We start from the raw sequence: 15,844 nt of genomic DNA on the forward strand, positions 1-15,844 counted from the left end.
TCTGAGCCAGCCAAAATGCCGCTTAAAAAATTTATTTTGGAACAAATCGCAATATGTTTATTAGTTGTTTTACATTCAAACACTGCAAAAAATTTATGATAATGTCTTGTTTCAGTGTTGAAAATTAAACACATCTTGACTTCAAAAATTGTATAGTGTCAGACTAGACACTTTGTGAACAGTGCACGGTTACATACAGGTTCTCATCCTGTCAATATCTGGCTTTATTCATAGCAGGAGAGGACAAACTCCTGCATAACTGTAGCACCATTGTTTTTCTAACCTAGAACTACCGATAAGACTGACCACAGACCGGAGTGCTCTCCATATATAATCTCTGTTACATCAGCTCTTTTGTCCATCAAGGAGAAGCACCCACCCCTACTAAAAATGTCATTCGAATCAATAACGAACATAACAGATAACAGAGCAACTACTCTGGTTTATACCACAGACCAAGCATCCGAAATTTATTCCTTAATTCAGGAAGTAAAAAACATGGATACACACAGTGGCTCAATCTCACAACAACTTAAGCAACTTGAATATCTAACCAGACGTCAACTTAACCAACAACTTCATGCTTCTACACTAGTACAGTATCATAAAGCCAAACGGATTCCCAGAGGATTACGACTATCAATAAGACCCATGCTATTCCGTTTTCACCTCAACCCCACCTTCATGAACAAATGGTTTTCAATCTTGAACAAATGTTCCCTTGATCTGATTCTTCTTATCATCGAGGAGCTCTCCAAAACCATCAAAGATCTCGAACAAGAAATTAACACACTGAAAGATGAACTTCAAACTAGGTTAGAACATGATACCTGGCGAATTAACCTAGAAGGCTTGAACATCAAACTCGACAAGTACAGCAGAGAATTACAAGAGGGGAAGTTAAGGAAGTACAAAAGAGATACTATCGACTACAAGTTAAACGAGGTTTACACCTGGGCCGAAATATATGCACGCAAAAGATTTGAACCACGTAAACCTAATACGCACTCATCAGAAGAAAGTCTGGTTTCAGATAAGGATATTTCAACATCTAGAATACCTGTGCAGCCTGGAACCTCGTCCTCTCACCAACAAACTCCAACCAAGGATACTACTGAACAAGTCGAAAAAACAAGCTCAGTGTCTTTTTTGTCCCAGGCCCCGGACCAAGGACTACCACCAGCCTTACACCCAGAGACACAAAGTGCAACATCAAAACCAGGCGAGGAAAGGGCAGGAAAATCGCTACGCAGCGGGAAGAACATTCCCTGATCATAAACATTTCCTCAGTTAACATCACACCCCATCAAAAAGCTGTTCTGAACAGAGGCTTGTCTTTTGTTCCAACCAGTCACGCTAACCCATTGGAAATAGATGTTGCATTGTATAAGTTTATGCGGACATTACGTTTACGTCACTATTTTTCCAACATTGTGACCACAGATGACACCTCTGAAACTGGTAGATCCACGAAATTCAAGCCTCGCAGTACTTTCCAAGCCCCAGTGTCCCACAAAATGTTGGATACATTTGAGATCATGGTAAAAAAGGACATAAAAAACCTGACTTTTCGTTCGAAGACACACCAGAACTTGACGAACAAAGAAAGAATTACATTAAGAACCCTTGCCAACAATCCTGACATAACCATTCAACCCGCTGACAAGGGAGGAGCAATTGTCATAATGGACACAGAATTCTACCTGCAACAAGTCAACAAGCATGTGAATGATCCATCCATATATTTACCATTACAAACCGATCCTACATCACAACTGGACACCATCCTACAAGACATCCTGAAAAAAGCATATGATTTAGGGTGGATCGACGAACAAACCAGACAGTTCCTTACCACAACAGATCCACGCAGACCCCATCTCTACATGCTACCTAAAATACATAAAAATTTACAACAACCACCTTTCAGACCCATTGTTTCAGGATGTGGTTCAATTTTTGATTCCGTGGGCAAATATTTAGATCACTATCTACAGAAGTTTGTCCAGAACTGGTGGTCATACACTAAGGATACCACGGACTTTCTTAAAAAACTTGAGCTGATTCAACCCAACATCCAATCCACCTGGCTATTGTGCACCATCGATGTGGTGGCTCTTTACACCTCTATTCCTCACTCCACAGGAATGGAGGCAGTTGAATGGGCCCTTCTCCAACGCGAAGACATTGACACAGAAAAAGTTTTCATTCTACAACTATTACATTTTTGCCTCCACCACAGCTACTTCAAATGGGACGAAAGATTCTATGCTCAACTCTCGGGAACGTCTATGGGTTTTCCGGGGGCCCCATCGTATGCCAACATCTTCATGGCTATGTTCGAGCAAGAGTACATCATGGACATTCCCCAGTGGTGGTCAAACATTTATACTTACTGTCGATACATTGATGACATCTTTTTGGTTTGGACTAATTCACTACAACTCCTTGAACAAATGATAACCACTCTCAATTCCCACAACCCAAGGATTCAATTCACCCATAAAATTGACACCCTCACCATCCAATATCTTGACGTCACCATCAACAAAAATCCAGATGGACATGGACTTAGCACCACAATCTACACTAAACCGACAGACCGCAACAATGCGCTACAATTCTCTAGCTTCCATCCCAATAATCTCATCAATAATTTACCTTACTCACAGTTCATTCGGATTAAACGAATCTGTTCAGACATATCTGATAGCACAGCCAAGATCAGTGAATACAAAGAAAAATACCAGGCACGGGGGTACCCCCCTACAGTCATTGACTCTTGTGCACAAAGAGCGATGGCAAAATCACGCGGAGAACTACTTGCAACGGTCAGCAAAACAAACAGATCAAACATAGTGTTTCTATCTAAATTTTCGACCAGTTCCACAGCCATCAAAAGAATCATCAACAAACGTTGGGAACTACTATCCAACGAAACCGATTTCAACGACATTTTTCGTGAACTGCCTTTGCATGCTTACACAAGAGGCCAAAATATCCGAGAACTTTACACAGAAACCGCAGACCATCTCCACCAATAAAGGAACTGTGAAATGTCAAAACTGTTCGCATTGCAACAACATCATCCCAGGAAACATTTTAAAACATCCCACTACAGGCAAGGACGTTCAGCTCCGACATACCAGCAGTTGTGATACCATAAATGTAATCTATGGAATCAAATGCCCTTGCGGCAAACTATATTTAGGAAAAACACAACGGAAAATGAAAACACGACTTACTGAACACAAAAGTCGCATCAGAACCAAGAGCACAAGCTCACCTCTGGCGTCCCACTGGCATGAAGCATGTCACTCCATATCCCAACTTAGATTCCAAATAATCGAACATGTGGAGCAACAACAAGGAGTCAACACCCACTTGAGACTCCTACAAAGGGAGATCTTTTGGATCAAATTTCTAGATACCATGGCACCAACAGGTCTTAATGACAGGGTGGACATGTCTTGTTTCATTTAATCATGAACTAACTAACCAACCTAAGAAGCCCTAGGTGACTTCACACATTTTAGGCCAGTGCCTAGTACTTCAGCACAATCCTACACCCACACTTTTATCATCACTTGGTATACTATGCTGTAGCCACAGGTCATCCTTTCGTTTCCCTCGGTGACTTTCTGATTTTTACCCTCACACAATTGCCGGCTTTGTAATCTACATTCTTTATATGTTTGTTCCGTAACACTGGAGGCTTAGACCCAAACTCCGAGGCTGTATTCACAGATCCGTGCAAATAGCGATCCTTTCTCTACCCAGAGAATTCATTGTATTTACAAGCTCCAGATTGGGATATCCGGCCCTTAGAATTCTGGTTGCTTTTCCATTCGCAAGCTCGCAGTCGCAAACGATCAATACCTTTTTCTGAAAACTTTGTTTTATTATTTCAAAGCTCATATTACAATATTATTTGTACCTAGGCGCTTTTGCTAATCTTCTTGGAAGTCTTTTGACTCCGTTTCAAGATGGCGCTTTCGGGCGTCTGCTCTATGAGTAACACTCTGTTGATTTCCTTTGTCCGTCGTTTATTTCGAATAGTTCCGGTGCAGTTTCCGGTTCCCACTTTGATGTAGTACCCTCGCTTGAGACTCCCTTTACACTCGCCCATCCAGTGAGGAGAATCGTTGGTTACTCTCGCCCCGAAATACCATTAAGGTAAGATCTCCTCCACGAGTATACACGGTAGTTATTTTCTCCGCCATCTGCGGTCACGCCGTTAATAGTAAAACATTGTTTTCTTTACTCTCCTTGCAGCTTCTTAGACTACTTTTCAGAGGTAAGACTTCGTACGTGTTTTGGAAACGCCCGTTAGTTGTCTACATTGTATTTACAGTTACTCCCCACCTATCACATACGGCACGCCTATTGATACTTTTTTTATTCTTTTTCCATTTATTTTTCGCACAGCTCCTTAATTTGTTGCGTCAGAGGTAAGATCTTTTTATCTCTCTAGGAACCCACACTCCTGAGCTCTTTTACTTTCTTGTAGGATTTGTTCACCCCAATAACCCTTCATGGTACGTTTTTACAATTACAGAATCACGAGGTTTCTTACTACCAGGTAAGCCTGTTTTTGGCAATCCTCTGCTAGCATCGTTTACATATATCCTACAGCCTGAGCTGTAGCTCACATGGTCTTATTTTCATTTATTTCAGAACACACACAATAGCAAACACGAACAGGTAACCCCTTTTTGAGAACTCGCTGCTTAACATTATATTTTGAGATTGAGCTCCCAGTGAATAGCACTCACCAGCAACATGGTTTACGCTTTATCTTTCAGATCAGCCCCTGACGAAGGAACCGGCTGGTTCCGAAATGCATTGGGCATTAACATTTCTGTTGTGTTGTAATTTTGATGCATTATTATATGTCTATATTAAGCAATTGAATTGATGCCACACATGGTTGTTATATGTAACTGAATGTGTTATGCATACATGATATGAATTTATTTTGGAACAAATCGCAATATGTTTATTAGTTGTTTTACATTCAAACGCTGCAAAAAATTTATGATAATGTCTTGTTTCAGTGTTGAAAATTAAACACATCTTGACTTCAAAAATTGTATAGTGTCAGACTAGACACTTTGTGAACAGTGCACGGTTACATACAGGTTCTCATCCTGTCAATATCTGGCTTAAGGCAATACGTCATGGCTGCATATCCTCCCAACATGTGCACAAGTGCACTGCAGGTTTCAGGTCTAGAGCTTCAGGCTGTGGATCAGTGGGTACATATTCAGGATCTCACCCTGAAAAATGGTGTGGACATCCTACCATTCCCTCTGTGGCCTCCAACTGCTACTGCTTAAAGTGCCCATCATCATATTCCAAATCGCTACCACAGTTGCGAGTGGGAGGGATAGAGGTGCACTGGCAGCCTTCATCGACCCCACACTTACAGTGCAGCAAGGAATAGTTGGATAGGTGCCAGGTGGATTTGGCTTGTCCTACCACCTTGTGGGCAAGTAAAGAGGATAGCCCAACTACCACAACACCAACAAATGTATCCCTTTCTCATCTTAAACACTGGTGTCCAAAATGCGCTACGGGTGCCACGGTGTACCCCAGTCACGGCACTTCACACCACAGTGATATGCCTAGTTTGGATTTTGATTCTGCGCATGATACCAAAATACTCCATTTCCAAGCCACTCCCTGCACCCACGGCCCTCAGCTATGCATGAGGTCGGAATGATGTCTAAGATCCCGTGTATCAGGCATGCCTTGAGCTGAGACAGTTGGTTCTCGCCAGCAAAGGGCCCCCAGCTGCCCTCCACCCAACAGCGCTTTTCTTCTCTAGGCAAGTTCTGCTGCAGTGCTTGCTCTGTCACTCACTGCGGCTGGGTAACCGCCATGAAGGGTGGCAGGGAGGAGCTATCATCCCATTCATGCAGGGGACCAGCGACCATCAACAGAAAACAACCAGGGGTTCAGGATTGCTCCAGATGTTCAATGGTGGTTGTGGGATTGCTTGAGCAGTGCAGCAACAGGTTCATTAAGGATTAATCGGGGATTGTGGCTGGAACCCTAGAGGGACATGTCCACTATCTTGCATTATCAGGCCACATCCACGGGTAATTGAGCCTTTGATGTTTACACTACACAGAACACCTATGCATTGTTTTCAGTGATTTCATACATTTACATGTATTTTGTGTATTCTTATGACTTACTCTGCATTGCACCTGAATCGCATTTGAGCAAGGGATCGAACTGTAAAAAAATGTGCAAACTGTTGGAAATGCTGTAAATTGCTAGATGGCACTATGGCTTAATGACATTTCCACTATTCCTTGCAGAGAGAGAAGGAAGCAGCCCATCTCATTTCGTGGTCATGTGCAGGGGCCGACAGTTCACCTTTGATGCCCTGCATGAAGGATCCATGCTCACTCCGCCAGAACTTAGGAGGTTATTCAAGCTGCATTCGCAGTTCCTTGTCATTATTGCTTTCACAGTACATTTACGTGAATATTAACTGTTGCCTTAGAACCACAGAAACATACTGTGTGCAGAAAAAAGACATAATAAAAACAGGAAGGTTAATACCAAACATAATCATACTATTTGATAAGTAACCTACAAACCCACTGATTGTGAGCAGCTCCACCCTCAAATGAAGAATGGAGAGGTGAAACAGAGCTTGAACAGTTTAGAGATGAAGAAAGCATAGCTTCCCCAAAATTATCACTTGGTGCATTCTTGAGATTTATAGCATCAAAACCAGGACCAAAAGTAAAATCAGAATCATCATTTTCAGACCTATTGGCATAAACATGTTTAAAGATCTCAACTTGTGTGTCAGTAAGTTTGACAGTGTTGTCCTTGTTCCACCAACCTCTATTTTCTAACAAGACAGAAGGTTTGGTGACTTTGACAACACAGACTGGAAGCTTGAATTTAGACTGACCATTGCAAACTTTGCAGGGCTTCTTGATAAGATCCCAATCATTCACTGTTACATCAACACATTTAGTTTTAGAAACACCATCATAAGTTTTCTTCTCCAGTAACTGCTTGGCAGCGACCATGTTCTTAACTAATTGAAGATCTTCCAAAGAATTTCTTTCTTGAAACATAGCAGAACCCACTGCTAAGTCACTAAACCTTTTAGGCATCAGCTTGGATCTAGCTTCCCTATCCCTGAGTGCCTTAAAGGGTGTAACACCAGTGGTGTAATGCAGTGCCGTTGTTGCAGGGATTCTGCTTATGCACAGAACTATGCGCAGGAGACCAGGACCTCAGAGAATTGTGGTGTACCAGAAACTCCCCTCAGAACCAAGAACCCCTTATCCGACTAGCTTAGTATCCCATTCGTTAGCCTAGATCTAGCTAGGCGGTCCCAATGTATAGACAAACCAGAACAAGCGACTTAGATATTTCTCAGGAGTGGTGGGATTCCGAAATACCTGTTCATATCTATTTGTCAGTCCACAACAGAATAATACAGACACGGTAAAGTTAAAAGAGTTTATTTTATAAACCTCGCATCCTAAGATGCAGTACTTTGGCTAACACTAGCAGACAAATGATACAGATCAGAACCATAAGCATTGTTATAATACCATATAAAATGAAAGGAGCAATCATACTAATAATGACAGTGGTAAACAGCCACACTACTTTCTCTAGAATCTAATACATTATTATTATTAGACTAATAGAAGGTCTCTTAGGCTAACAGGGGGACCCCATACCGTATAGATCAGCTTAGTAGAATCACATCAAAGGATCAGCTAGCTCTCTCATGCATCAGCTCTTCTGTTCGAATGAATGTAAAACCAAACTGTTCTGCAATATTAAAGACACTTGTCCTTCAGATATTGGCAGCGGCATGTATGATATGTCTAAAAAGTGGTACGATCAATCTAATCACAACAATCTGTACCTTCTAGTGACCCAGACTCGTTCTTTGCATGATGTACAGACCAAGGGCACATTTCACTGTTAAGAATGTAAACCAACAGTTTGATATCCTGTGAGGCAAAGTCGAGTCAGCATTTCTAAAATGAATAACACATAACAACAGTGTCGTGTGCAGCGCAGCAGAAACGACAAGCTGGCTTGCTAACAATTAGCTCGGTTATGCTAACTTAGTGTTGTAAATAGGGCGTGGCTTAATCCATCTTACACCCCCCCATGATCGGAGCACTAACCAATAGGGGTACACTTATCAAGAACGCAGAGTTCAAGGGATATAGAACGGAACCAAGGGCATGAACTATAAGTCCATATAAGGTAAGTGTAAGTCCGAGAAAGAAAAAAAAGAAGAAAAAAATCGTTAAAAAGAAAAAAACGATGTCTTAAAAAAATCAATAAAAAATGCACCCTGGTTTGACAATGTCAATCAGTCAATCCATAAAGGTATATGCACCGTAAGTTGCAACAGCTTCCAAGAGGAAATCATTGGAGCGTTCCGCAAAAGTATCTGCCATCCAATTTAGCAAGGGAAAGGAACATACGTGTTCGTCAATTATTGGAGCATCCAGCACCACAATAGGACAATTGCCAGCATCCTCGATATAACTCCTTTCTAGGAATTCAATAGCGGCCTCTCCGATATCCCAGGTCTCAAGGACTCCTTGTGTAGCACCCAAAGCCATAAACCCAACACCAGAACAATCGAAATCATGTGCCACTAAGGGACACATTAGTTCATCAAAATCCGGGTCAGGTGACGCCAAGGTTGTCAGGCACAAGTCCAGAGCCCACTGGAAGGGACAATCTAGGCAATGAAAGACAGGCTGCACACACGTAAAAAAGGGAAACCGGAAGGACAATCCATATTTGACGCTTAAGACCGCCAGAGGTAAAGTGCCGTAGTATTCAAGCATCCGGCTACAAAGATGGAGCAGGCGGAGCATGTTGTCTTGCAACTCCTGGTGTGCAGCCATAACGAAGTGCGCATATTAACAAAAGGATCCCAGCCACAAGAGCGAGGAGCAAGGGAAACCCTCTGAAGACACTCGAAAAAATAGAATGTAATAATGCGGGGATCACACCAAAAACCGTTTGGAAAGATGTCACGAGGCCCGAGCCCACAATTTAAAAAAAATGAACAATGCCAGTCGTAAATGAAGCATTAAAGATAGTTTGAATCAAAGTTCCAAAATGGAGGGGGAGGTCAGTATTTAAAAGAGCTTGTACCTCAGTGCGTGTGTTTGCTACATTAAGAAGAAATGCTTCACGGGACGAAGTCAACGCAACTTCCTTCTTAGACAAAAGAGCCCTTATTCTGCTCATCCTATTGAACTCTGCGTTCAAGGTTGGAATCGCCGGCCAGATAGATATATCGAGTCGGCCTTGCGGGGGTGGGAAAAAGACGTTATTACAGCAAACCACTTTTTGTGAAACAGTGACTATGTAAGGAATACCCACTAGCATCCCACAGCAAGCTTCACTATTTAAAAGCAAATAACTACCATTGGCAAGCAGCTTAAAAGAAGACGTTATAACTGGCATTGGAATCCCTTTTAGGACACAAGCCAAATTGGGAGCGTGTATATTGCAAGCGCCATGTAATTGTATATGTCTACAAACCACAGAATGATCAGGTGCTGAAGTGCATTCGTCACCTTTTAAGTAAACCTCCTTGCCATCCCTTACGCATCTGTAAGTGAACGGAAGTGACCAAACTTCGTGCAGGAAAGCATCACCAAGTTGTTCATATCTGCCAATGGCATAATGCTTCATGCACGAACTAAACTTAAACAGGCTAAAAGGTAACGTGACCAATCCGTGTATAAGCCACACGGCTGAATTTAACTCAGCAACAGAGAAAGGTAAAGGTTCTAATTTCTCAATGTGCAGCAATGCGTAAGTTGCGTCTTTCATGGACATGAACTGCTGTTTTGCTGTCAAATTAAAAGGAAGGAACAACGATGAAATATTCATGTAATCCCAAGGGACTTTCCCTGTCTTTAACGTTTGCAATGTCCATGCAAACTGCATAATTGAACGCAACTGATTTTGGCCATGATACAACACAGATATATCATCTTGAAACAATATTATCTAATGTATAAATTCTAGAAGACAAAGTATTAATCCTATTATCTATCACAGCCAATACTTTTTCCATATTGGCCTGGTCAATAGCACGTAATCTAGAAGCAGCTTCAATTTGCGACAATTTCCAAATTTCATTGTAAATAGCATAAACCCAAATCATTTGGACCTGCCATGTGCAGGACCCTTAATAAAATCATTCAAATCTATTTTGTCATTTAATAGTGATAAATGAAGCTTAACTGAAGCCAACGTGGAATGTTGCAGCCATGATTGACATAACTTACCTACAGAGTAGGTGGTCTCTGTGTGTGAAGATGTAAAACGAGGGTCAACCCTAAGTTGTGTATACCCTGGAGCCAAATCCAGAAACCGATGTTGACAGGAATCTGAGCTTGTTTGCCAAACCAGCCAACCTTCAGGATTCAATGTTGAAATATTGAAGGTGTCGTTGGAAACAAGGGACTGCAACATATTAAGGGACAGATCTGAGTGATTCTCCCAACCAGGATAAGCACCTAGATCCGGGATCGAGGGGAAAATTAATTTTTTAGATATAGCCAATCCAAAACAGGTGGTCTGGAAAATAGACGAATTTAAAAATAATATATGGTTTGGGATCAGACAGGCACGATGCAAAGCTTCCGTTCCTTGTACCTGCCACGGTTTAGTTCCCCAAACCGATTTAAGATCGATAGTAGCTTTCCATAGGTCGTAACCTCCAATAGCCAATTCATCCATAAAGGATTTGGAATATAATAATTTGCTGTGTGTGCATCTAACCTTAGAAGCGGGCTCTATCGCCACCTTGAAATAGAAGGAAGCAGGGTTCGACACACTAAAATCCGAAAAGTATGTGAATTTTTTCAATAAAGTGGCAGAGCTGCCGGGCACAGGGACAGGACAATGTTCCCATTGAGTGAAATTAACAAAATTTCGAAAAGTATTTGCTCTGTGTAGGAAATGTGTGCCATAATGTTGAAAACAAAATTGTTCATCGTAATTTGCAGTATTTAAATACAGATCTTCAGCATCAAATGCAGCATAATATTTTAAATCAGAAAACAGTGCTTCTATTGCTTGTACATCCCAATCATCTGATCGGATGTTTTGTTTAACTACATCACCCATAGAAACACGAAAAACAGTTGGCACATTAATAACTTCGGTGGGACCATGAATTTGAAAGTTCACTGCATCCCAAGCAATCCCATCACGTATCACGTACGTTCACAAAAGTCTGGTCTCTTTTCATGATGTGTGATGAGGAATGGGGGGCCAAAGTTCCATCAATTAATCGAATTGTAGAACGTTCATTCAGGTAGTGTCCATTGATAAGTCTAAAAAACACTACCACAAAGCCAATTGTCATGAATAAAAAAATACAAATCAGCACCAGTCAGATGTAAGTCCAAGGTGCAACCAAAAAATGTCTCTTGAACCAGGCAAACAATATAGAAATTTTGGAAGGGGCAGGGGAAGTCAATGATTCAGTTTCAAAGGAAGAATGGGACTGGGTAAGTGTTGTTGTATGTAATAGGGGCAAAGGGACTTCTGTAGGATAAGCATACTCAGGATCATCAGGCAAACCACCAGCAGTAGGTGGCACAGGCGGATCAGTAACTGTGAGCATCTCAATGGAAACCTCAGGCACGATGATAGAGGGCGGCACCACAACAGAGTTTCTCAGCATCGAAGGGCAGGAAACCGAAGGTGTCATACTATGGAGAATCAGCCACCCTGTGTAGCTTGACATTCTCAATTGAAATGTACCTGTTATCCTTGCGACCAGGAAGTGGGGGTAAAACAACTGTACGTGTACCCAGTACTCCAAGCTTCGGGACTGGTGCACGATAAGAGGGGCCAAACTCCTTCTTGTTCTCCACCTTCTCACGGACCAGGTCACCGACTTGAGGAAGCCAGCCGACTACCTGAATCTGGAGCGCTTCTTCAGATGTAGAGGGCACGTGTTCTTTTGCTAGAGTGTCTCTGGCTTCTTGCAGATTCTGTAATACAGCACAGTGGTCATCTAGGTCAAAAGGCGTGGCAGCCGCCGCCATGTCTAGACCATCAAGGTCTGGAACAAACATTCTCACTCCAAAGAGCATCATGTACGGGGTCCTCCCACCCAGAGACCTTCTAGGGAGGTTATTAAGTGCACGTTGGACGTCATACAAGTGGGCAAGCCAGTTCCGGCCTGTACCTAATACCTTGGCTGTCAACGATTGCTTTAGGTCACGGTTCATTTGTTCCACAACACTATTGCCCTCAGGCCGGTATGGAGACGAAAATTTGACTTGGACCCCCAAACTTCTCATTGCTTCTTTGTACGCCTTAGAGGCGAACGCCGGGCCCTGATCAGAGTGAAGGGTACCACACGCAAAACTCCCTATAAAGACACGCAATACTTTGATGACAGTCCTGGCATCAGCACTCCTTTGTGGCCACACCCACAGAAAACGCGTGCACGAATCCACTGCAACCAAGATGTACTTGTACGCAGTATCAGAGGTAAAAGGACCGCAGTGATCTAAATAAACACACGCAAGTGGTTAATTAGATATATGCAGCTGCGTAGGAGGTGGACGCGCAACAGAAGAAGGTTTAATCTGTTGGCAAATGTCACAATGAAGTACATAAGCCCGCGCTTGTTTATACAAACCGTACCACCAGTAACGTTGCTGCAAAAGAGACACAGTCGCCGACACTCCAGCATGCACAGACGCAACACCTTCGTGGGCAGCCGATATCAAAGCTGGTCTGCAGTCCGCGTTGGGAATCAATCTATCACCAACGTCGTTTATCCTCACTAACGGGACGTTATCAGGACTTAAGTGATAATGGTATCGAGAAGGGAAACCTCTAGGGAAGTTCGTCCCAGTCTCAGAAGCAGCAATAGCTGCCAAGATGTCTGCATCAATCTTAGATTTTGATCTTGTAACTGCTGCTACTAAATATGTCGCCACTGCGGTTTTTGCTGCCTCGTCAGCCAAACTGTTACCGACAGCATGGACACCAACTCGTTGGTGACCAAGAGTGTGAATTACATTCACAAGTGGCAGACTCCCTTTCAGTTCTGCCACTCGAGCCCAAAGCGTTTTATGCTTTACTGTGCCACCTTTGGAACCACGAAAACCATTCATAATCCAAAAAAGCAAATTGTCGTTGTAAGATTGAACACAATAGTAAGAATCACTCACTATAAGAGTAGTGACCCTGTGATCAGCAAACTCAAGTGCAAGCACCAGAGCATGAAGCTCCGCCAACTGTGCGGTACAATCACCCAATGACTGCGTATGCACTGCATCAGATTGGAACTCTCCATTTACGAAAGTACCGACTACAATTGCGCAAGCCGCTGAATAGGCGTGCTTTGATCCAGTTGCGGGTTGCGCCGACCCGTCAGTGTATATGACACAATGGTATTCCTAGATGGGGCGCATTGACAGAGGAGCAGGAAGAACGAATTCATACTCCAAACTCTCCTGAGTCTGCAACACCGCGTCAAAGATGTATTCGACGTCAGGCGAAGCTAAGGAGGTCGCCCATTGTATCCACCTTGGATGCAAAGCCTTGGAATTCGGTACACTAGCTTTAGTGACTGCTTCGAGAGCAGGAAACGGTGTTACCACTAGCATGCGCGTTCCTTGTGATAGCGCTCGTTCTTTCAGGATCGCCATCTGAACTGCTGTCAAGACTTTTTCAACAGTGGAAAATCGCAGCTCAGCCGAAGTGTACAGATGAGACTTGTAAGCAATGGGGACTGTGTCGCCCTCATTGAACGTTAAGTACGTGAAACCCTCCACGCCTGGAACAATTCTAATGACCAGGTTGGTGTGATTATCACGAGTTTTTAAATATTTAGCAGTAAGAAGATCAGTCTGCAAAGAATACAATGCAGATGAATGCTCAGGCAGCCAGCAAGATTTGGTAAAAGTTGGTTGTACCAAGGCGTAAAGCGTCTTGATACGCTGGGCATAATCAGGAATGTAGGAACGACCGAAATTCAAAAAGCCCAGCAATGATTATAGTTTTTTCAGTGTCGTAGGGATACGAAGGCGTGCGCATTTCTCAAGGAAGTGCGGTGCCAAGCCTCGACCCTCATTATTGAGTTCGTACCCCAAGAATAACACTGTGAATTCAGCAATGTGGGACTTCTTAAAGTTAAACTTGTAACCAAAGTCTGCAAACATAGTCACTATGTTATGCACACGAGCTAGGTGTGGAAGCAACTCGTCGTCTGTCAGATAGATGTCATCAACATACGAGTATGCCTCCGGGTCTACCATCTCCAAGAGAGAGACCACGCGAGCAGAAAAAACTCCAGGGCTGTTTTTATAGCCCATCGGGAGTCTCTTGAACAATTTTTGTTTTCCACCCGATGTAAATGCCGTCCACTCATAACTATGAGGGGCCAGGTTATGGCAATAAAAGCCATTGGACAAGTCGAGCGTGGTTTTGAAACGTTTTCTCACAAGACTATCGACGAGAGCCGAACTATGAGTATTTTGTACCGCACACGTCCGGCAGTGCGAGTTTAAGTGCCGGTAATCCAAAACTAGGCGGTACGACCCGTCAGGCTTCGTCACAGTGAATAAAGGATTATTCATGGGTGACACACATGTCTCAATCACTCCTTGATATTCCAATTGGTCAAGGATGGACGCGACGTGAGATCTTGCCTCGCGACGCATGGGGTATTGGGGATAAGGCTGGGGATCGGACCGCAATGGAATTTCATGATTGGGAGAACATTTATCCCAGCCAACCTGATTACGATACAACGCAGGTGCAAGCACCTGTGCCCACTCCCCGGCTAACCTATTAGACTCATCCGTGGGCACTGCGTGCCCAAAGGAAGGAAGAATAACTTCCTCTCCCCTTGGAGCGTCCAAAATGAAAGCCGGAGGCCAATCTTTCTCCGCCAAAAGTATATCATAGGTGGTCGTAAGATTGTCCCAAAAAACCACTTTAATTTTGCGTTGTATGTCACCCTCAATATTAAGGACTATTTCAAATAATCTTTCTGGGGGAGCTACGCGAGTATCAGCAGTTTCAACTGTCACATAAATGTCAGTTGCTGTCGCCTCCAGAAATGGACGCAATGCTTGCCGCACTACTGTAACTTCTGCCGCGCTGTCTAGCAGCGTTAGTGCCCATGTCAGGTTCCGAAGCTGTGTCCGTACCATCTGAGGCATACCTCGCTGAGATTGCAGCAACTTTCTTTTTCTGAAACGGTGGTCGTTGTCTGGCAGTGTCTTCCTGCTTGCCTTTACCATCAGGCTGGCGGGGCTGGTCTCGACCTTGAGTTCCCCGTCCTCTCCCACGCTCTCCACCACCAGTATGAGAAGTTGATGTGTCCTGTGAAGAACGAGGAGAGCGTTGTTCAGAAACCTGAAACCTATCAGGTGACTTAATACGAGTACGATCGCGCAAATCATAAGTGCGTTCACTATACGACTGTACGGGTGAGGCAGAACGAGAAACCTGTTTCTGTTGCTGTTTTTCTTGTTTTTTGGCCCGCCAACTTTGTTTCGGAAAGTTGGGCTTTTCGTCTTTTGTAGACGAACTCACCTTAGTTTGCTGTACTACATCAGGAATTTTGATGGTGGGTTTCACGCCTAAGGCACTACGTCCAACCATCCTATAGGCTTTTGCAATAATTTTTGCGAACTCCCTGGGCTTATCGGCATCATCCACAAGTGCCAGCATATTACCAACTTGGAACTGCATGGCATCTCCTTTGAGGTTACCCATTATCATGGAACAAACCACATCGAAACTGTCGACAAGCCGCAATCCTAACTCA

The 15,844-nt window shown here is 43.3% G+C and overlaps 1 protein-coding gene across 2 annotated transcripts in view; it reads left to right on the forward strand.

Annotated features, from left to right (window-relative positions):
* The window catches only part of LOC146789357 (peroxisomal carnitine O-octanoyltransferase-like), a 569,137-nt gene that overhangs the window by 301,862 nt on the left and 251,431 nt on the right, over positions 1-15,844 (forward strand). For both annotated transcript variants that reach the window (XM_085631299.1, XM_085631298.1), the window contains exon 6: positions 6,330-6,438. In XM_085631299.1, the coding sequence (XP_085487425.1) occupies positions 6,330-6,438 (109 nt within the window). The remainder of the gene's footprint in view (positions 1-6,329; positions 6,439-15,844) is intronic.

The sequence above is a fragment of the Triturus cristatus genome, chromosome 10 (assembly GCF_964204655.1).
Source record: "Triturus cristatus chromosome 10, aTriCri1.1, whole genome shotgun sequence".
Taxonomy (NCBI): Eukaryota; Metazoa; Chordata; class Amphibia; order Caudata; family Salamandridae; genus Triturus; species Triturus cristatus.